The sequence below is a fragment of the Stylophora pistillata genome, chromosome 1 (genome assembly GCF_964205215.1).
Source record: "Stylophora pistillata chromosome 1, jaStyPist1.2, whole genome shotgun sequence".
Classification (NCBI taxonomy): domain Eukaryota; kingdom Metazoa; phylum Cnidaria; class Anthozoa; order Scleractinia; family Pocilloporidae; genus Stylophora; species Stylophora pistillata.
In genome coordinates, this window is record NC_142519.1 from 3,491,201 (window position 1) to 3,514,059 (window position 22,859).

Below are 22,859 nucleotides of genomic sequence, written 5' to 3' on the forward strand. Positions count from 1 at the left end.
ACACAATGTAAGAGAAATCGATCAGATTGTCCGCGAAAATCTTACCGGAAATTGTACTGAATACTTTCGCAGGTATCACTAGAGAACGTGTTTTAAAGTTTGCGAGGTTTGTATACACCACGATGGTTGCAGTCATTGATATGTCGCTTTAAACGTTAAAGGAGATTGAAGCTTAAATTTTTCTAGAATTTTTTGCATAATTTGCTGTGACTGAAACTTTGCCAATCCCGCGAAGTTATTTCGTCGCACGGGCCACGCAAGTATGTCAGCAACTGGCGCTTTCGCCTACGTAGCTTTCTGCTTTCTGTACGCGCCAAAATCTAATCTTAGCAGTAAAGTCCTTCACAATACGGCCAAGGTTGCAGAGAACGTTAAGTTCGTGGACGACCTCCAGCAAGTCCTAAGAGAAAGCTTAGCTGTATTTCCGGTTAGCTAATTAAAATCTGAACAAAAACTGTTTAACGAGAACATCGTGAGAAAGAGAGATGTTTGCGGGCAGTTGCCGAAAGGGTTTGGAAAGAGTTTAATCTTTCAACTGCTATCTAGAGTGTTGAAATTCTTGAGCTAGGAAGGCCACGGATTCTCTTCTAGTCCCTTGGTCATTGTCATTTCACCTCTTCTGTCGATAGTTGAAGACCAGGTTAAATACCTTTGATCATTGGGAATCGATCTGATGCTGTTTTCAATGGAAAAAACAAAACCAAAGACCAAGAAATATTGGATGGAAAGGGCGGGTTTGTTTTATTGCAAATGTCAGCTTAGTAGTACAGGGTCATCTATCCACATCTAATAAGCAAAAGTTTCCACGCTCAGCTTTTCTTTTTTTTCAAGCGAAGATGAGATTAGATTTTGGCACGCACAGAAAGTTGCACAAGTTCCAGTTGCTCGACATACCTGCGTGGCCCGTGCGACGAAATAACTTCACGGGATTGGCAAAGTTTCAGTCACAGCAAATTATGCAAAAAAATTCTAAAAAGATTTAAGCTTCAATCTCGTTTAACGTTTAAGGCGACATATCAATGACTGCAACCATCGTGTTGTATACAAACCTCGCAAACGTTAAAACACGTTCTCTAGTGATACCTGTGAGAGTATTCAGTACAATTTCCGGTAAGATTTTCGCGGACAATCTGATCGACTTCTCTTACATTGTGTGCTAAGACTGAAACTTTTCACCTCAAGCAAATCTCCGTCGCACGGTCCAAACAAACATAGAGAGCAACTGAGCTACTAGTATATGTCCGTGTTAAAACACACGAAAGGACTCTAAAGCACACTTCACTCTGATTGGGCAGAAAAACACAAAGATTTTCTGGCACCAATCAGATGGCAGAACGACTGCGACCGTTTGGAACTAGTCTTGTAAGACAATGTCCCCAGGGGCTCTTCATGCCCTAACTTGAAATCGACCCACAGCCCCTGGGTCTCCGAGGATGCATGAAATATTGACCTTGGAAAGACCCCTGAAAAATTTTGCTTTCGTGATCTTTAGTAAAGCTTGTTTCGTCAGGATCCATGCACCCGGTTTGTTACTCTCGATTATTCAACGTCCGATGACTTTCAGTTTGAGTTTCGGTCGTAGATCCAGGATAATGGCGTGATCGGACGTGCGTGACTGAGCTGGAATAGGAGTTCTTACAGAAATGTCCAAATTAGAAATTCGCAGAAAGATTACGAAAATGATTACCCTAATTCGAAAGACGAAATAGAATGAGATGAAAAATCACAAAAATCTCTACCTTTCAGATTTTTGAAAGCAAATGTTCATATTCTGCCACATAATTTAACACTGTTTCAATGGACCTCTAGTAGCTTGAGGTGTCTTTTCTTTCCATGCACCTAGGCGAGAGAAGCGTGCCCGGAACCCGCGCAAGAGTATTTGCGAGGTCTCTCCGAAGCAAGGAAGAGAGAACCGAAAAAGCGCACGATGTCTACGCCATGTACAATACCTGTGGATTGCATTTTCTAACGTATTCCTGAAGGGTTGTCCCTAAATTTTTCCCGAGGTACACTTTTGAGGTACACTTTTTGAGGTACACTTTTGAGGTACACTTTTGAGGTACACTTTAATTTCTCCACTTTTGGAAGAACCTGTCGAAGAACCGTACATTTAACCATTGACCAATTATTTCAGGATATCTGTCATACCAGGAAATCCTTCATTATCAAGCCCCTTGAAAGAGTATTTATTTTAGCACATTATGCTTTGTCACTTTGTAACTCTCTGAAATACATTTTGCACATCTGCTTAGAAGATCCGACGTAAAACAGGAAAAAAAAAATAGAACAAGCGGTAGGTATAGCATATGTATTGATTCATTTTAAAACTGTTCAGGGTGACAATGGGTGGGTTAAAAAAAGTGTCCGGTAAATCGGGAAATAAAAACCATTTTTGCGTCGTGCGCTTTAATTTTATCGAAATATCCATTTGGGCTCAACTGGCTGTCCATAATAGTCTTTTACGAACAGGGTTCCTCTACAGACTGCTACGATTGCTGCCAAATGATCATCATTCACTTTGTCGCTGTACTCAACTTCAATATGACGTAACGAGGGCGCAAAGGACATGGAGCGACATGGCATTTGGTCACCGAGGGACTTGGCTGTTTCCTACAAACGAAAGAAAGAAAAAACGTTGGTTGCACGCAAATGTTGATAAGACCAAGCAAAAGCTTGACTTCCACTGGTTTCTCGGGTTTACTCCTCGCTCCTTTTTCTCTTTCGCCGCCGTTTTTATGGCTACCGCGAAGCCTTAATGTTGTCCTGTTGAGCGAGTGTAACAATAGAATACGAACAACCTCTTCGCCCACAACGAAGTCTGCCGAGTTTTACCCGATATTCGGTCTTTCAGCGATGATACTTATTGTTTGTTTCGGATTACTTCAGAAAATGATAAGCATCTCACAATTATTTCAGGATGGCGTTTGAAAAAACAAAGCTTTACCTCGCAGAAATCTCTGAAAAGATGTGATCGGTGCATCGTGCAAACGTAAAGGAAAAATTTCTTCTTAGATAAGAGAGTATTTTACCGTTCGAATCAGCGAACTATGCCCAGTAGATCCTAAGCTATAATTTTTTTCAGTTCTCGCTGTGGCACCACAAAAGACGATTAACATTTCAAAATAATTCCACAGTGGCGTCTCCGGCACGAAATTGAAAGAAGACTTCTCCTCTCAGAAATATCTAAATAGGTTTGATTTGCACACCTTGGAAACTTTGAAGAAAAATTTTATTTAACTGCCAGTAAGATCGTTAAAAACTCTAGGAAGTTTGACCATGTAACACCTTTGCTTCGTGAGCTAAATTGGCCTCCTGTTAAAGAACAATTATTTTATAGAGACTCCGTTCTGACCTTTAAATGTCAGAACGGTCTTGCGCCTCAATACTTAACGAGTAAGTTTACCAAGCGATCAAATATACATACTCGTAACACTCGTACGCGGAACTCTTTGCAGATTCCGCTATACAGAACAGCTACTGGCCAGCGCACTTTTTCCTATAGAGGGGCCAACATATGGAATAACTTGCATAAAGAGCTTAGGCAAAATGCCTCATTGGCATATTTCAAGCGCGCTCTGCAAGACACACTATTGAGGCAGACATTTCCTTTATAAGCTCTAGAACTTGGTGGAATACTATCATAAAATCTGACCATGAGTTATATCGTTATTTAAGTTTTTATAAATTGTAAAAAGTTTGTAAATAGTTTCTGAAAAACCTCACGAGGATGTTACTATTAAAGATGATGATGATGATAGATGATGAAAATCAAAGTTAAAATTAAAAGAAGCATAGTTTAATCACTACTGGAGCCTAGAGAATAGACCGATAGAGGAACTGTGAGATTCTTCAGCTAGACCCTATAAGGTATTATAATAACTACTATTATCATTATTACTATTATTATTATTATTATTATTATAATTACTATTATTATAATTATTATTATTATTATTCATTGTTATTAAAAACTGGATCATTGGATAATGCAATTCAAGACTTTTTATTGGCTTAGCCATTATGGTATATGAGCCAATATACCATAATCTAATATCTGTACATTGTAACATCCGGTTTCTTCTTACAAAATAAAGTCGAGAAGATTTGTCTAACATCTTGGGGGAGCTTTTTTTAATAAAACAGTAATATGGCTGTGTCTCACAAGGACTGGGAACTACCGAATTCACGAATTTGATTGGCTGAAATCAATACTGAAAGCGGTCTAGATTTTCCCATCTAGACCGATATCTAGACCGGTCTAGAAAAAAAAGGTACAAAGAATATAAAAAATTGGCATATAAGACACAGCCATATAATAAACATCTTATTAACCGAGCTAGGTCGGTCTGTATGGGAGAATCTTGACCTCGGTCGCTGGTACAGACCTCACTGCGTTCGGTCACTGCGACGTCGGTCAAGATTCTCCCATACAGACCTCCCGCTCGGTTAATAAGAACTAAGTATCATTATCATTATCATCATTATATCATTATTATCGTTATTGTTATATGATTATCTGTTATCACTGGTGTCAATTAGTCACTATATTCTTGAATCATATTTCCCTTATGGAACAAGCCTGACTCATAAATATGTGGGATGCGGTAGCAGTAGCTATGCAGTCTTAACAGCCTATTCTTAAGGATGTCAAGCAAAGCCAACCTCGCATTGCGTGACACGCAACCCACGCCTCCCTCTTTTTTTCATCATCATCATCATCATCATCATCATCATCATCATCATCATCATCATCATCATCATCATCATCATCATCATCATCATCATCATCATCATCATCATGTTTATTTATTCAAGCAGGTTGAATTTAATGGCAACTGTATAAGCTGATGTGGACCTGCTGTTTTCCCACCCAACCCACCCCAGGGGAGGACATCCAGCACACAGTAATCTCGTGCGTGGGAAATTAACGGGAAATTCCTTCGCTATTCTCACGCCGTCTACTATCGTGCTCTGTTTTACATACTAAACTTCTGGAACAGGTTACGAATTTCACAGCAGAAGTGCGTGCTCAATTTCCGAACAGCGGCTGGAGATTGGGTCTAGACCGCATAGTTTAACCTATAAATTCTCGTTTTCGTTATTGTCCTACAAAGTGGTGAAGTTTCGCTAGTTATCACGCTTGGTACTCCAAATGACTTTACCTTTGTACGCCAGCCACGGAGGCTAACAATTTAGTTATAGATTTTCCCGGTTATTCTTATCAACCGTGAAAAATTGTTTCCACATACAAATTTGTTTTTTCCATTAAAGCAAACTCACTCGTCGCTGCTGATTCGTCGGTGACGTAAAGAAAGGAAAAATAGCAATAGCAACAAAGATCAACTTAACGTAACTGTGGAAAAATAAAAAAAAAATTATGTATGGCAAAGATCCATAGATTTAAAAATATTTGAAAATACAAATTAAGTTACACTAGTGGTTAACAAAGCGTTTCTGAAATTATAAACAATAAAAATGTTCCTAACGTTTCGGTCGCAATCACGGACCTTCTTCAGGGGAAATGAAAGAAAAAAATTCATGCAAAAGCCCAGATATAAACAAGACGCTGATTAAAAATTCAAAATACGTGTCACTTTTTCTTGTTAGCGAGAGTCCAGTGTAAATACTCCTTGGGGAGTAACGCCCCGTCGCCTCGGTTGAGTGTAGTAGAGGGGACTAACTATGGTTCTGTGGAAGCATTGCTGACAGGAATCTTCAGGATGACGACGAGCTTGTTTCCTTCGACGTCGTCTCTTTGTTTACGTCGATTCCGGTAGATGTAGCTATTAATGTTGCTCACAACCGCCTTGTCAAGGACGGCCCTACCGGTCACTGACATTATCGAATTACTTGACTTCTGCCTGTCAACCACCAACTTTCAATACGACCACAAGCATTATAAGCAGATCCATGGGACAGCTATACGCTCACCCGTTTCCGCCGTAATGGAAAATATGGTCACGGAAGACCTTGAAGAAAGAGCATTGACTACTCTTACCAATCAACCTCTGTTTTGGAAAAGATTTGTGGACGACGTGAGTACAACCACGAAACCTGATAGTACTCAGAATTTTCTCAAATCGATTCAAACTCAATTGAACCCTGCATTGAGTTCACGATTGAACGCGAAAGCGAGGGGAAAATTGCCTTCCTTGACTCCATGCTTTACCACCAAGAAGACGGAAGATTAACCACCACCGTCTACCGGAAACCTACCCACACTGATCGCTATCTGTCTTTTTCATCGCACTATCCCAGTCTGCATAAGCGAGCTGTGGTTAAATCATTGATAGATCGGGCCGGAAAATCCCTACAACAAAATCCGACCAAATGAAGCAAAAACAACGAGTGATATCGACATTGCAGTCCAATGGATACCCCAAGCGTTTCATCTTGGGTGCCAGCAAGCCTAAACCACCCTTGAAAGACATAACCGCCGTTGCAGAATCTGCACAGGGGCACAGTACAATTCCATACGTTAGCGGGACCTCTGAGCCAGTAAAGAGAGTTCCAAAAAACCACGGCATTATAGTGACATTTAAACCCTATCAGACAATAAGCCAGACGTTCTCAAAACGGCCGAAAAACTAAATTGACTAAGAAACTCGTGACCTACGACATTCCTTGCGCTGATTGCAGCAAGAGTTACGTTTGCGAAACGCTGAGAAAATTCATAAGAAGAAAAGGCGAGCACCAAAAGGTTGTCGCGCGGCGACAAGGCGAAAGATCTGCATTTGCTGACCACGTGATAAAAAGAAATCACAATATCGTAGGGATGAGGCCACAATTCTCAGGACTAACAATAACTGACACCAAAGAAAGATTCTCGAGGCCTGGGAGATTCACTGCGCCAAAGACCCACTCAACCGAGGCGATGGGGCGTTACTCCCCAAGGAGTATTTACACTTGACTCTCGCTAACAAGAAAAACTGACAAGTATTTTGAAAATTTTTTCTTTCACTTCCCCTGAAGGTCCGTGATTGCGACCGAAACGTCGGGAAAATTTTTATCGTCTATAATTTCAGAAACGCTTTTAACCACCAACGCAACTTAATTTGTATTTTCAAATATTTTTAAATGTATCCACCTGGTGACAAACCCAGTTTTAATAGATCCATAGACGTTGACACCATGGTAAAGAAGAGGTGAGTGAAAATTCTCGAGGGTAGTTTGGCAAATAAAGATTGCAGGAACTCGGAACTGGAATACTCGGGACCGGAATACTCGGGATACCCGGAATTCCCGGAATGACCGAAAATAATAAATTAAAAAAATAATAAATTAATTAATAATTAAAAATAATCAGCTCTTTCTCTGAACTACTCGATTCTGCGTGGTTTTCCAAAAACAAATACATTATGAAAAAATTGATAAACAGTGCCTATACACTTCAGAATCGCTGGGAGTACCACCAGTGAAGACAACGGACCACGTGGCGGGTCAAATTTAGCATTCAAGTGCAACCACGACCATAAAAAAGTAACTGGAAAAAAATCTCCAGAGACAACCGAGGAGTAGGTCATTTTTCGTCCTTTTTCTATGTTTTGAACAATCCATCAGTACAAGGTTTATATTTCAAGGTATATATAATAAACGCGAAAGGTGTCGAGTAGCTGACGATCTCTCAATTTTAACTGTAGACGGCTGGTCTTAATGGTAGCTGTTTTGATAGCTCCCAATGTGTGGTTAATAATTATTTAAGGTAGAGCATTAATTTGTAATAGTTCGGAGCTTATTACAATTGAACTATTAAACTAATTGGAAATATTGCATTTGTTTAATCTTCTGCAATGGTTCCGGCTGGAAAAGCGTGGCGGCCTAATGGTCATGGCGCCCAAGACATTCTACAGGCCCCGGTTGTTCGAAGGACGGATAACGCTATCCAGTGGATAAATCCCTATCCGGTGGATAGCGCAGTACGTTTTGGTAACACTTATCCGCTGGATAGTGATTTATCCGTTGGATAGCGCTATCCGCCCTTTGAACAACCGGAGCCAGGTATGTAAATGGGTGGAGGCGAATTTAAAACGGGGAGTAACCATGTGATGGAAGGAAGAGTAGAAATATTTCGTCGCTTAGGCTGTAGGGGCTACTGGCCTGACGCAGACTTTTTTTCATTCTAAAACGTGCATCTCCACGAACAGTGCTGGTAAGTATTAAATTATTTAAATAAATTGTGAATTATGATTAATTTTTAATCATCAATATTCTTATTTATCTATCAATTTACAATTTATTATTTTTCGGCCATTCCACGAATTCCGGGTATTCCGAGTATTCCGGTTCCGAATTCCAGCATTCGATATTTTCCAACCTGCCATTCTCGAGTGTGGTTTTATAACTGGAATCAGCGAATCACTTACCGCATCACACGCCTTCAGAGAAACTTTCCCTTGGGGTAGCACACCTTGGAATTTTCTGTTGTATCTCCACAATTCTTCCAATAAGCGCCAACAACTCAAATCTCCTATGATTTCCAAAAATGGCTGAGAGGTAATAAGCTTTAAACCGCTTAAAACTGCTTTCTTAAGCTTTACACAGCTTTGAAGCAGGGTTTTGACGCCGTTATCCGATAAACGCGAGTTCCAGCTTGCGTCTATTTCTCTGAGAAGCGGCATATTCTCGGCCAAGCTACTGAGTGCATCATCTGTAAAGCTATCAATCCCTGCGATGTTCAGGCAAGAAATATGATGGCAGTTTTTTCCAAGTGAAGTGATGGTGAGCTTCGAAGCTGCACATTGGCGTAGACCAAGTCGTTGAAGGGAGCGACAAGATTTTGCCACCGCTGACATTCCCTGGTCTGAGACGTCTTCACACCAGGATATGTCCAAGACTTTAAGCTACAGAAAAGAAAAACATATCAATCTATCCGTCCATATCTCAGAACCTGCTTAAAACTAATTCGTCTACCAGGTTGAAGAGGCTAGGACTCGGTTCAATCATACACCTTTACTGAAAGAAATAACAACTTTGACCAAAATACACCAACATATAAGACGGGAAAATAAATAAGATACCACAAGACAAAAAAAAAAGCTTACCAAATGCTGAGGGAATATACGAACGAAACACTCGTAGGGAAAAGATTTACATCGACCCAAGCAATAAGACACACTGCATAATGGGGCGTGAAACACATAAACGGCGGCGTAATTTACATAAAGTGCGAAAATATAGGTGTAGAAATTAAACGTTTAAAAACGAAAAGAATAAGTGTATATTAACGGGTGCGGAAATATAAAACCTGTATGTAAGAAATACAAAAAATTACACATTCACCACAACATAGGTGCTTGAGAACTAGGCTAGTCTCACAGCTCGTGGTTTGAACCCCAAATTAACAATTGTCGATCGTGTAGCAGCCTGCGATCAGACATTATTATGAGCCGGATTAGCGCTACAAGACGAGCGTGTTTCAGCCCGCGGGAAGACTGGAGACGAGTCTGGGAGAACTCAAGGTCTCAAAGTTACCCGCCGTCGAAGAAACACTCGTAACAAAGCACTTATACTGAGGGCCTGGTCACGGGCTAATCATGCAGAAATCACACTACACGACTATGAATACAGCACGTCCTCGAGCACCCATAACCCCCCACCGTATAAATACAGAAACAGAGAAAAGGGATCCTCTATGCCTTTTTCCCTTTAGAATTTCGTAACTGTCCACTCTTCATACACAAAATGTGTATGTTATCTTTACTTCAGCCCAACCACCCCCTCAACTCACCGCAATTCTCACATTTCTCATAGGGCTACAACACTAGTCCTACACAAACAAAGCTCTATGTATATAGATACTTTTACCTTTGCCCCACAGCCCTTGGCTATGTTCTCAAGTGTAAAGTCAGTAATGGCAGCCTCAGCCAGGGACAAGGATTGTAGACATTTGCTCCTAGCAAGGGGCACCAGTCCATGGTCAGTGACATAACACATGCCCTTCAGGTCAAAACTGCTGAGTTTTGGACAATGCACAGGGATGGAGATCAGAGAGAGGTTGCTGAGCTTTTCACAATCAACCTGGAAAGTTGAAAGAACATCAAAGAGAACTTTCTGTAAGTCTAAGTTAGGGATACTCTGAAGGTATGATTAAGTCTAATTCCCTTCCTATGTTTTTCTTTGGATCACCTTGACTATGATGATAACGTTTTACAAATCTAAATTGTCAGGATGTTGCACAGACCACAAGAAAAGTTTGTAAATCACATAGCAAAGGCAAACTACAGAAGAACCTCCATGCAAGGGTCACTCTTGGGACCAGAGCAAGTGTTCCCTGGATAGAGGTCTCCTGGATAGAGGTCCCCTGGATAGAGGTCCCCTAAAAGGAGAGGTTCAAATGTATACAAAACTTTTCAAGTTTCTTACCAACATCCCACTTGGGTTCTCACGCTGAGACACTGATAGAAAGTCCCCTCTATTGCTAAATCATGAAAACCTTCAGGTTTGCTGCAACCATAAAGTAGAGCCAGGTTTCTGACCCATTACCAAGTATTTAAGTTACTATTGATAATTATCAATAACTTGCACACACTCATGTCTAACCATTACAAATAATAACGACCATGGATATTTCTATATGTACATACCAGAGACAAAGATTCCAGGTCATGCTGATGCTTGAGAATGGATGTCAACATTCCATCCTCCAGTTCCAACCATGAAATTGCAAAATTTTTCAAGCATTCATTCCCATGAGAGAAAATTTTCAAGCATGCATTACCCAGCTGTTTGCTGGGATAATGCATGCCAGTGATGTCCAGTGTTGTAATCTGTGGCTGAAAACTCTGCATTAATAACAAATCACTTATTTGAATAACTCTTTTGGGTGAAAGTAAACAGTCGGGTGAACTTTTGTCATCCTTTCCACCAGTATAAATTCTATGTTGATTGGGGTTAACTTCTTCCACGTACTCATTTAGCACATCTTCACCCTCCCAGCAATTCTTAGATTCCTTGCCTATCCCATTGTTGTCGGGAATAATAGCAGGGGTGGAAGATTCATGCACTGTACATGACATGTTACATGTAGCAGAGCGACAATCACCATTCACTTCATCTAAATGTTGCAAAGAAATATTGGGAATAACAGGTTTCTCTCCTTCCCCACTCCTAGCATGGATTCTAAACTCCTGAGTCCCTACTTCTCCATCATCTAAAGCTGACTCTGTAGAAGGTACAGCACAATTCATGCTTGTGATTGGTGTGGTAAGATAGTTGTATGTAGACTTTTCCTCCCTAGCTTCCACACATTGTGCTGTAGAATAGTCAGGTTGCTCTCCCCTGATTTTTCCCCAAGACATATCAGTATTGATACACTCTGTACTCAAGACATCTTCTCCAAAACCTGTACAAGTAGACACATTAGCTACAGGTTCTATTTCATGTACTGGATCGCTCTCTACTTCAAAATTACCTTCACCAGCTAAAATTTCCTCTGATCCACAGTGTTCCGTAGTTTTTTCTGTGACAGTCATCTGATCATATCCCTCCATGCAAAGCTCTCCCTTACTTACACTCCCAAGTTCACAAGTACTTTCTTCTTTCATTGAAAGTAATTGCATCCTGTTCCAACAAGTACTTTCATTGTCAACAACTGCCTCGGATCCATCTTCAGTGGGAATGTAATTCCAGCAAATTTTCCTATCTCCTGCTCTCTCCATGAAATTTCTATCACCACCATCATCATAACACTCTTCACCTCCCTTCTCCAACAGCTGACCAAACCTTGCACTGTCGTGATCAGAAGCTTTACTACTTGTTGGGATTTCTGGGGACAAACTGGATGAAACTGAAAAAGAGGTATCAGATGCAGACTCCTCATTGCTCTGTTCATTTCCTGCTTCATGCAGTTCATCCTCATGACATGGAGGGAGAATAGACTTTAGTGTCAAAACTTCCATTTCATTAAAAAAATCTTCATCATGAAAAAGATCATTATCTTCTGACATCATTGGGGTTGGCTGTGTTTTGAAAAAATCAATGTCCTGTCCTGTCTTTTTGTGTGACATCAAAGCAAGATTGGTTGTTATAGCAACTGAATTGTGTATGATTCTTGCTACTTTATCCATATTTAATCCAGCTAAGTACAGCAATGCCATGCAATTGACTCCTGTGCAAGCAAGATTGATACTTGTTAAACTACATCCACATAAACTGACAAGGTGTTTCACTGCATCAGTTGATAGTGAACGGCAGCCCGATATATCAACATTCGTAAGGTTACAACCTGCCTGAGGTGTTTCACAAGCAGGATCTGTGCTTGTTGCTTCTTTTTTAGAGTTTGGAATTGCAAAAGCAGCATCAGTAATGTTTTTACAACTGGAAAGGTTGAGGTGTTTTAAGCCTGGACAGCACATCAAAGCCACCTAAACAAGAAACAAGTTCAGCACACTATAACTGGGCAGCATGAGAAGATAGGAGCAAAAAATTATTTCCATCCAACATGAAAATATTGTGGGTTTAATTTCACTTGAATTTTTCAGATTGTCTATAATGAAAAGCACACTTATTAAACCTTTTTTCTACCAGAGTTTCTACAGAGGACATATAATATGATTTTCAGTTGAATGGAATGACAGAAGTTTGGCTACCACGTTTTGACATTAAAATTGTATTGTTGTCACAGGAAACTAGCTCCGTTTCCTGTGGCAACAGGCTCATGTTTGATAGCTGGTGACACCTAGCTCTTGAAATTTTGCTACCACTGGAAACAAGGAAGGTTGGCCATGACAACACCATTATTTTACATGAAAAGCCCCATCATTGAACCTTTTTCCACACTAGCTAAATTTATAATCAAGTAAGTACACTATGTATATGAGAACGATCCTTCGCAGTAAAGCACTATTTGAGCAATAGTGAAAATCAGACCTGAAAAAAAAAATTTTTTTCAGGTCTGATTTTCACTATTGCTCAAATAGTGCTTTACTGCGAAGGATCGTTCTCATATACGTCTCATAACCGCAGTTCACACATATGTTTCATATGTTTGTTGTTGTTTAAGTACACTATGATGAGGTTGGTGGTAATCAGTCATTGCAGGAAGAAGTTTCTGGATCTCATTCCAAACTGTCACTGTCATAACTAGGTAGCATACATAATCAGAAATAATAATCCTGTCTGCCTAAATTGTAGATGTGCTCACTGAGAATTATTCACTGACATCATACATGTATGATGTCACATGTTGTGTGGTATCGCTGAGTATTTTTACTGGTTGTGCTGTATTTTGACAAGCCCATAGGGCAAGTCAAAATACAAATAACAAGTTAAAATACTCAGCAATACTACACAACAAAACATCTTATAAGAGAATTATTATCCAACATACCAACCAAATTGTTATTTCGGAGCAGGCGAATTTCACGAATAATTCTGGAGTACAAATATTGCATGATATTTGTGCTCGTTTCGTGCTTTACTTGTACTCGTGAAGCACAGTTGGATAATAATACCAAATACTTTGATATTTGTAATCATTTACAAGTCCCTTGAACGTATACTTACCTGAACAATGTCATCAGAGACAACTTCTGAATTTTCAAAAGATAGAGACACCAATTTTGTTGCTTTCTCTTTAATACAGCAAAATACGACTGGATGAAGGAGATGAATACATTCAGTAAAGTCAATTGCCTGAAGCTGGTGACACCTGCCAGGAAACGAGTATAACACAGTTTGCACTTGTATGCTAATAAATTTTTTTCGATAAATTATGGGAATCATGAATCTACATGAATTAAGGGTATAACATACTTGGCAATTGCCGTTTGAAGCCCACTGCACGACAAACGATCACAGTTTCTCAGTTTTAATTGCTTCAGATGCGGAGGTGATAGGACGGCTAACAGTTCATCGGTAAGTTCACCAGGAAAATCTTCAAAGATTTGTGAAAGAATTTCGTCTCCAAAAACACCTAGTCCAAAATTTCGAAGATACTCCAGCATTACGATGTGTTCCCGTGAGATATCACTACTGCAAACTAAGTACTTTATGATCGTTGCTTGAACAACATATCGCAAGTCGGGTGGGTCCATGATCGTATAAGGACAGTTTGATTAGCATTTGAAAACTATTTGGAGAAAGCTCAATTCGTCCGCCATATTGACTGATCCACCCACAACTCCTTGCGGGAAAATAACGGTTACATACGCATGCGTTCACAGGGTCTAACCGCCAGTCGAATTTTGCGCGTCATTTACCAAAGCAACAAGCGCTTGCTACGCGACGAACGACAGCGTCAAAAAAAATTACGGCAATTTTTTTACAGTTCAATCAAAAGCTCAAACGAAAGCGGAGATGAGTCTTTCATTGAAGACGCCTGATTTTAGCAAAGGGAGAGGCTCGAAAGGCAAGAGGCGGGAGCTCGGTGAAGAACAAAAGCAAGAAATTAAAGAAGCGTTTGACTTATTTGATACGGACAAGGATCGTGCGATAGATTATCACGAACTGAAGGTAACATAAGCTTTAAAATTAAAATCATCGTTACTATCCAACTCTTGACGTTTCCCTGGGCTTGCCGTTTAACATTTGTTGAAATCGGCAAAATGGCGCAGTACCTCTCTGGACTTTAGAAACTGATTTCGTCTTTGTTCTTTAATGATTGTGTGACGATGTTTTGAGCGGGACTTTTCCACTAATTGACCTTTGCTTTAGAAATTATTCTTTAAGTATTGTTTCGAGACAAAAAGTTAACCGCTGCTGTTAAATCCTCTAAAACGAATGCTCTAGGAGACGTTAAACCTTAACATACTCGTAGCCTACTCTGAAGAAACGATTGATTTCTCGACACATTAAATGTCTGGTTAAGACGTGCTTGATGGTTGAAATACAAAATATTTTTAAAATACTGTATTACGTGTACTGTACGCTAATCTTCGTTTACCTTCATCCCAGAATCAGCACGCAATTTCCTGTGCTTTATTAAACAGCGCATCGCAATTATTTAATCAAACAATTTCCGAATTTTCTTGCATTTTATTAATTCAACCAAGGTTTACCTTTCAATCGAACATGATCTTTTCAACCGAGTAGCAGATTCGACACTAAAACACATGTTTTGTGAAGTAACTTTTCGAATCTTGGACAGGAGATGTATTTTCTCAAGCACAACTCGCGAGTCTCGTCTAAAGAAAAGAGATTTGTCGCTCTACATGTCACCATATACGTAGGACTGCTTTGATAACTTTACATTCCCGCAAATTTGTGATGATCAAGCATCCAAGGAGTATTTTACTGTCATTTCTGTTTGTGGCTGAGTAGTTGTCCACACTGTATAGTGTAATCTTTCCTAAAATATGTATGCGTATTACTAAGTCAGTAATTAGCTTCAGTGCCTAATTGTATTCTGCCTGTCAAAATATTCAATTGATGTTTTTGATAAGTCGAGTGGCATTTTCAATCAGTAAATCCCTTTTGTTTCTTTTGAAAGCATGAATCATAGATAATTAATGTGTCCTTAATAGACCTAACAAAAAACAGGATTGCCTTTTTTTGGGGTTTTACATAGAAGGTCAATGTGTTAGTGTCATATTTTAGATTAAATCAGCCATGATTGAGATAATCAAAGAAATATTTACTTGACTCTGACTGTCAAAATGCTCCTGAAACATGTTACTGGCTGAATTTGGGTTTCTTTCTTATTATGAAGTACTTGTGAATTTTATTTTTGTACTATCAAAGAGATAATGCTTGTAAATGCCATATGGTTACAGTTCTGATCTTGTGTCACTACAACTTATATATAGGCTACTTTATGTTAGCTGGTGGATTTTTAATTTTTATTTGATTTTGTTAGTTATTTGTCATGAATCTATCTGAATTTCTTACTGTGATGGTAAACATGCAGGTTTTGATTTTAGAGGATCTCAGAACTGTTGGCATGTTTACCTAGAGGTGACATTGTTCAAAGTCTGGGAGAATGCTGTTCAAACTCTGTGAATTCTTGTGAAATAGTTGTGAATACAATTGTATAACTGTACCTTTATCTATGAGGGGAAGGGTTTTAAATGCTTGCAGAATTCAAAATGATATCATGGTGGCAAAATGCACCTGAGATAACATGACAAATGATTTTCAGTAGAGGGAGCAATTTTAACTACTGATCACTCAGATGCAATTTTAAATAGATGAATTATTAATTATGTATTGCTGTTATTGTTTAGGTTGCGATGAGAGCTCTTGGATTTGATGTGAAGAAAGCAGATGTTCTGAAAATCATGAAGGACTATGATAGGGAAGCTTCAGGCAAAATTACATTTGATGACTTCAATGAAGTCAGTAAGTAAACGTAAAAGCAGCGATCTTGTTGGCAATTAAAGAGACTTACCATATGAACCATATGACCCACATGTGCAATCTGATAAAAAACCAGTGTGAAAGCTGACATGTGAAGGAATGGAGGGATTGAAGTGAGCTGGTCCTGAAAAAGCTGTAAGGCCCTGCAGTGACACTGCTTTGTTGCAAAAACTTCTAGGAAAAAAAAGAGTCACAAAAAGTTGCATTTTTTTCAATTTGAATTGTGATTTTCTTGTCCTCCCTCAAGAAAAAAAAGGTTAACCTTTTATTTTAGAATCTTTTTTTTTTTTTTTTTTTGTGGCATTTCACATTCACCCATCTATTGCATCTCATTTACATTTAAACAAAATTTTTGAGACTGAGCCTATTTGGGCTGGACAGTAAAATATTTGGCTCACAGTCATGACCTAAAGTCAAATATTTTCCAGCTGGCCCTTCCACTCAGCCAGTAAGTACCTTTTGTAATCAATGTTTACCTACATGAAAACAGAATCAGGGTAACAATGACAATATTTTATAATTGTAATCTTTCAATAATTGAAGAAATTTTTGGGTGCTTATTAGACGTGAACTATTGTGAATAGTCAGTAGTCAATCTATATTGTCAATATAGATAATGAAAACTATGTATGATGTAAGGCAACTTTTAGAAATCCTTGCCAGACGGAGAAAAAATTTCTCTTCTAAAAACAATTGCAAATTTTTGAGATATGGATGGTAACAAACTTCCAAATTTTAAGAACTGTATACAGTCATGGAGAAAGTTTGAAAGAAGAACTTGTCAAGATGGTAGAAAATGCAGAGGAAAATCTTCAGAAATAGAACTCTAGTTCTCAGCTTGCAAAGTTGAAAGCAATTTGGAATCATTGTGCATTTCCAACAATGTGATTTGTTAATTTTGTCTAATGCATTGTTAATGTAAAAAGTGTAACTATGGAGAACTCCTTCTGAACAACGTTATTTACATGCTGTTTCTCCTCCTAATTTCAGTGACAGACTGGATGCTAGATCGGGATCCACAAGAAGAAGTGTTCAAGGCATTCAGATTGTTTGACGATGATGACAGCGGCAAAATTAGTCTCAGGAATCTCAGGCGAGTAGCAAGAGAGCTGGGAGAGAATATGACAGATGAGGAGCTTAGAGCCATGATTGATGAGTTTGATAAAGATGGAGATGGAGAAAGTGAGTGCCTATAAATGTGATTATAAAGATAAAGTCCTTTCCATATTTGCACCAGCTTCCTAACTTGTATTCTAGTTGACCATATGGAATTTGTCAAGGGAAACTGCTGAGCAGTACATGTTCTGGAAAGCCTGATGTATTCTAGTTGATCATATGGAATTTGTCAAGGGAAATTGCAGAGCAATACATGTTCAGGAAAGCTTGATGAAATGTGGGGGGAGGGGGAGGGGAGGTGAGGGGTACAGTAACTTTGTGATGAACTGGCATCCCATCCAGATGGGGGAGAGGCAATACCCCTCATTGCTTCATGCCAAGGAAACCAGGATATCTCCAGTTTGGTGGGCCACTAGGCTTGAGTACAGACTACATGTTCCAATATGCATTATTGAATCCTTTAACTCCAGTGACTGACCAAGACAGAATTTCTCCTTACAATATCAATCCAATATCAATCCAATATCAATCCAATATCAATCCAATATCAATCCAATATCAATCCAATATCAATCCAATATCAAGCAGACATTCCATGAGAATTTGAAAACAGAATTATGGATCAGAGAATTATTAGTTGATCCAATAACAAAATTAATTCTATGTATTAGTCAACATTATAAGAATTATCTAGCAGATAGGAAGGAGAATAACTGAGGAGAACTTTGCAGTAGAAGCATTGAGCATTGTATAATCTTGTACACGGAAAAATTATGTGGCTTTAAAGTCAATTGTATATGTACATGTTATGGTTTGTTTTTTGCTAGAATCCACCCAAAATGTTGTAATTTAATTTGCAGTCTGTGTAATTTCTCTCTAACTATCCTACTCCATCTCTGATTTGTTTCCCTCTTTTGGGAAAGAGGGAAACTCCATTCTCTGCCTTTAAAAGCACACACAACCCACAATCCCTCTATTCGCTCCGACAAAGGGCTAACGCTCGAAACGTCAGCTTTTGTAATCGTTACGATGGCCAATTTACCACTTCAACTTTGTTGATATATCCAAATTATTCCTTCTTTTGAGTTTGTCTATTCTAATAACTCTGACAAACTACCATAAGTAGGTTTCTATTCAAGTTATTGTTATGTGTACCCATTTTAAAATGAGTTTTTGTAGACATGAAGTAGTTAGAATTATTTGGCATTCTGGCTTTTACTGATCTCTATGTCAGTTTCTGCATAAATTTGAAATTTACAGACCTGCAGAAACAGTAATTGTCCAATGAATATCTGTCTTCCTTATCCATATTGTAAGCTTGTAAAATATCATCATTCCCCTAGGTATTTATAAGGTTATTTTCACAGTTTCAACCAGAGATTTAAAACTTGTTAGCTCTTAAAAATTAAAACTCTCTCTGCTTTTGACAGACCGAGAAACATCCCATTTCAACACTCCTTTTCCTCAAGACTATCTCCTCACATGATAAACATGTCTAAAATATAACTATGCTTAGTTTGGTTTTCACTTTTGTTTCTGCAGTAAATGAGGAAGAATTTCTTGCCATCATGACCGGGGATACATAAACACAAGCATCAGGAAAAAAATGTACCTGTATATTTTGTTGGAAAATCTGTGAACATACTCTCCAACAATGACATATTTTTACCAGAAATAAGCAGACATGTTGTAAATTGTACTTTCTTTTGCAATTTGTACATTGTTTATGCTAATAGCAATGCATACCTCTTTCTATTTTACTAACTTAAAAATCAAAGGAAAATCAGAGATTTGGGATGATGTGGCCCAAAATGTGGTGTTGTCAAAATTTTGAAAATGTGATCTTGGCTGATTCTAAAGGGAAAGAACTAGACAGAATATATGAAAATATTAAGCTTTTGTTTTATTGCATTATTTATTATGACAATACCATTGTAGAGATTGTAATACTTTTTAATAAAAACTAAACTGTTTCAGTTAGTGACTTCTTTAGCAGAGGATGTTTACCACCGAGATATGATGGTGGTAAAAAAAGAGAGACTTGGGGAAACGATTTGGTAGCTTGTTTAAACACGAAGGCGCGCTATATAAGGAAGTCTTCCCTGGGAAGACCTAGGCTCATTTGTCACTCACCGTTGACGTGTGCGGGTCAAATTTAAATGCTGGTAGACGAACAAAAGGAGCTAATGAGATATTTATTGTTTACTTCCACCAGCATGGTGGCAATGAGGTAACGTGCGGACCACCTACTTCGATCTCAAATTTACCGCCACAAATAAAGACAGTTTACATTGGAGAAAGGAAATACAAATCTCAGAAATTCTTGTATTGTGATGAAGACATAAAGCAATTTTGTGGAATGCGCCCGCTGTTCACTGCGTTGGAGTAGCTGTAGCTCAAGCTGACTTGACTCTAAGAGTTCTACATCACACGACGGTTAATTGACAAATGGTCCAGTGGGACCTAAGGCTCCTTTGTATAGCGCGCCTTCGTGTTTAAATAAAAATTAGAAGCAAGGTTCGACACTAACTTTTCAACTTACTAGCCAAGTGGCTAGTGACATCTTATATATTTTTAAATGTTACGACCATTTCAATCTGTTTACTAGCCACACTGGCTAGTGGAAATTGAAAACCACCAGCCAAAACTGAATTTCTACTAGTCTGTGGCTAGTGGGCTACCGTTAGTGTCGACCCCTGAACTGTAGCCCGAGAATTTGACAGACCCTTGCAACAGGCATAATCCAAAACGGCAGAGATCGCCAGAAACCACGGTGGACACAAGGAGGGAGTGAGTTTTATTAATCTTGGGTGTACCATTTTTATATCTTGGAATAATTAATGTTGTAAATCGACCATACTTTAGTTCGTTCCCAATACTATCACTTATAACGCGTTTAAATTCACAACGGTTCTTCGCTTAACTTAACACCCCGTTGCACAGCGCGTGACGTTTTCACGAATTTATATTTTGCTTTCTCTCGAGACTTGAGCTGGGGATGCCTGTGTAGAAACAAGCCAAAACATTCCCTGATAAAACTTGATCGCACAAAAGGAGAAATTCCCCTCCCCTCCTCTAGGAATCTTCAAATTAACAAGGATTTGGAAATAAGGAGCAATTAACTAATAATTGGAGTCATTTGTACTGGTAATTATATGTTATCGAGTGCAATTTGGAATAAACAAGCAAAAGTGAGTTTTTTGAATAATGTCACAAGAAAATTATCAGTGATCAGAAATCAATTAAAGAACAATTCCACGAGCACTTGTACAAGTCAATACCAACAGGCCCTTGGAATTCCGTCAAGGGTGACCGAGGCCACTTCAGAAAACAGGTGAACATTTCAAACTAAGTGGGAAAAATTTCGGAGTTTGACAATCAACCACTTAATACAGGGTGATCCCTTTGTACGGGGTTGCTTAAAACAGGTTAGACCGTGCTCATTCTTTTTTTCTAAGAAAGCAGGAGTGGAGGAAGTGAAATAATGAAAGGAAGGTGTGGTCCAACTTAGATTAGGGATCTTTGAGTGCATGTAGAGTTGCAGCCTTCGCGCGAGGCATTAGGGACCTTAAGCAGTCAAGACGGCAACGCTAAAGAAGACGTCGATTAAAAAATGAGATTCTTCTTTTAATTAGAATTTGGAAAATGGTCGCATGCGTTTACCGTCGCCTATGGCGCCTCACCTCAACCTCAACAAAACGCATAAATGGAGCGTTGAGTTCCTGAATGGAAATTAAAATAATTTGCCGTCGCGGTTTCAGTTCGTAGATGACGCAAATTTTGGTGATTTCACGTTGTTGTTTTGCAAAGGACGGCTAAGAGACGTACAAAGTTTTAAAACGCACCATCCTCGAAGACCCAGGGGCAGTGGGTCGATTTCAAGTTAGGGCATGAAGAGCCCCTGGGGACATTGTCTTACAAGACTACTTCCAAACGGTCGCAGTCGTTCTGCCATCTGATTGGTGCCAGAAAATCTTTGTGTTTTTCTGCCCAATCAGAGTGAAGTGTGCTTTAGAGTCCTTTCGTGTGTTTTAACACGGACATATACTAGTAGCTCAGTTGCTCGCTATGTTTATTTGGACCGTGCGACGGAGATTTGCTTGAGGTGAAAAGTTTCAGTCTCAGCACACAATGTAAGAGAAATCGATCAGATTTTCCGCCAAAATCTTACCGGAAATTATACTGAATACTTTCGCAGGTATCACTAGAGAACGTGTTTTAAAGTTTGCGAGGTTTGTATACAAAACGATGGTTGCAGTCATTAATATGACGCTTTAAACGTTAAACGAGATTTAAGCTTAAATCTTTCTCGATTTTTTGCATAATTTGCTCTGACTGAAACTTTCCAATCCCGTGAAGTTATTTCGTCGCACGGGCCACGCAGGTATGTCGGGCAACTGGCGCTTTCGCCTACGTAGCTTTCTGCTTTCAGTGCGCGCCAAAATCTAATCTTAGTAGTAAAGTCGTTCACAATACGGCCAAGGTTGCAGAGAACGTTAAGTTCGTGGATGACCTCCAGCAAGTGATAAGAGAAAGTTGAGCTGTGTTTCCGGTTTTCTAATTAAAATCTGAACAAAAACTTATTAACGAGAACATCGTGGGAAGGAGAGATGTTTTCGGGCAGTTACCGAAGGGGTTTGGAAAGAGTTTAATCTTTCAACTGCTGTCTAAAGTGTTGAAATTCTTGAGCTAGGAAGGCCACGGATTCTCTTGTAGTCCCTTGGTCATCGTCATTTCACCTCTTCTGTTGATTGTTGAAGACCAAGTTAAATACCTTTGATCATTGGGAATCGATCCGATGCTGTTTTCAATGGGAAAACAAAGACCAAGAAATATTGGATGGAAAGGGCGGGTTTGCTTTATTGCAAATGTCAGCTCAGTAGTACAGGGTCATCTACCCACATCTAATAGCAAAAGTTTCCGCGCTTAGCTTTACTTTTTTTTCAAACGAAGATGAGATTAGATTTTGGCACGCACAGAGAGTTGCGCAAGTACCAGTTGCTCGACATACCTGCGTGGCCCGTGCGACTCTAAAGCACACTTCACTCTGATTGGGCAGAAAAACACAAAGATTTTCTGGCACCAATCAGATAGCAGAACGACTGCGACCGTTTGGAACTAGTCTTGTAAGACAATGTCCCCAGTGGTCTTTATGCCCTAACTTGAAATCGACTCAGCCCCTGGGTCTCCGAGGATGAAAACGCACGTGCTGAGCTATTGTTCTGCCAATTCGATCTTGTGTTTCCACGTTCTCATTGCCGTTGCCGTTGCCGTCGTAGTTTGCTTAAGGTCCCTCTTTGCGAATTTGGCGTGCAGAAACTAGTCTTTGCATTTGCTCACGTCTGTAGCGTATAACCCTTGGACAAATGATGGGGACTGAATTGACCAATCAGAGCGCACGCTTTACTTTGGTTGTGCTGTAAATGGATGTGTCCTAACCAGTCACCATT

General features: G+C 39.3%; 2 protein-coding genes across 2 annotated transcripts; one reads left to right on the forward strand and one right to left on the reverse strand.

The window, feature by feature from the left end:
• Nucleotides 1–2,170: 2,170 nt before the first annotated feature.
• Nucleotides 2,171–14,112, reverse strand: LOC111343870 (uncharacterized). Its single transcript, XM_022951064.2, has 6 exons — nt 13,753–14,112; nt 13,504–13,648; nt 10,584–12,362; nt 9,805–10,017; nt 8,364–8,840; nt 2,171–2,610 (listed from the first exon to the last, which is right to left on the reverse strand). The coding sequence occupies exons 1-6, from the start codon at nt 14,031–14,033 to the stop codon at nt 2,413–2,415; spliced, it is 3,093 nt and encodes a 1,030-aa protein (XP_022806799.2). The 5' UTR covers nt 14,034–14,112; the 3' UTR covers nt 2,171–2,412.
• A 53-nt stretch (nt 14,113–14,165) lies between these two features.
• Nucleotides 14,166–19,385, forward strand: LOC111343873 (centrin-3). The gene is made up of 4 exons (XM_022951068.2): nt 14,166–14,451; nt 16,161–16,275; nt 17,284–17,475; nt 18,952–19,385. Exons 1-4 carry the CDS (start codon nt 14,296–14,298, stop codon nt 18,993–18,995), a joined length of 507 nt encoding a protein of 168 aa, XP_022806803.1. The 5' UTR covers nt 14,166–14,295; the 3' UTR covers nt 18,996–19,385.
• The last annotated feature ends 3,474 nt before the right edge of the window (nt 19,386–22,859 follow it).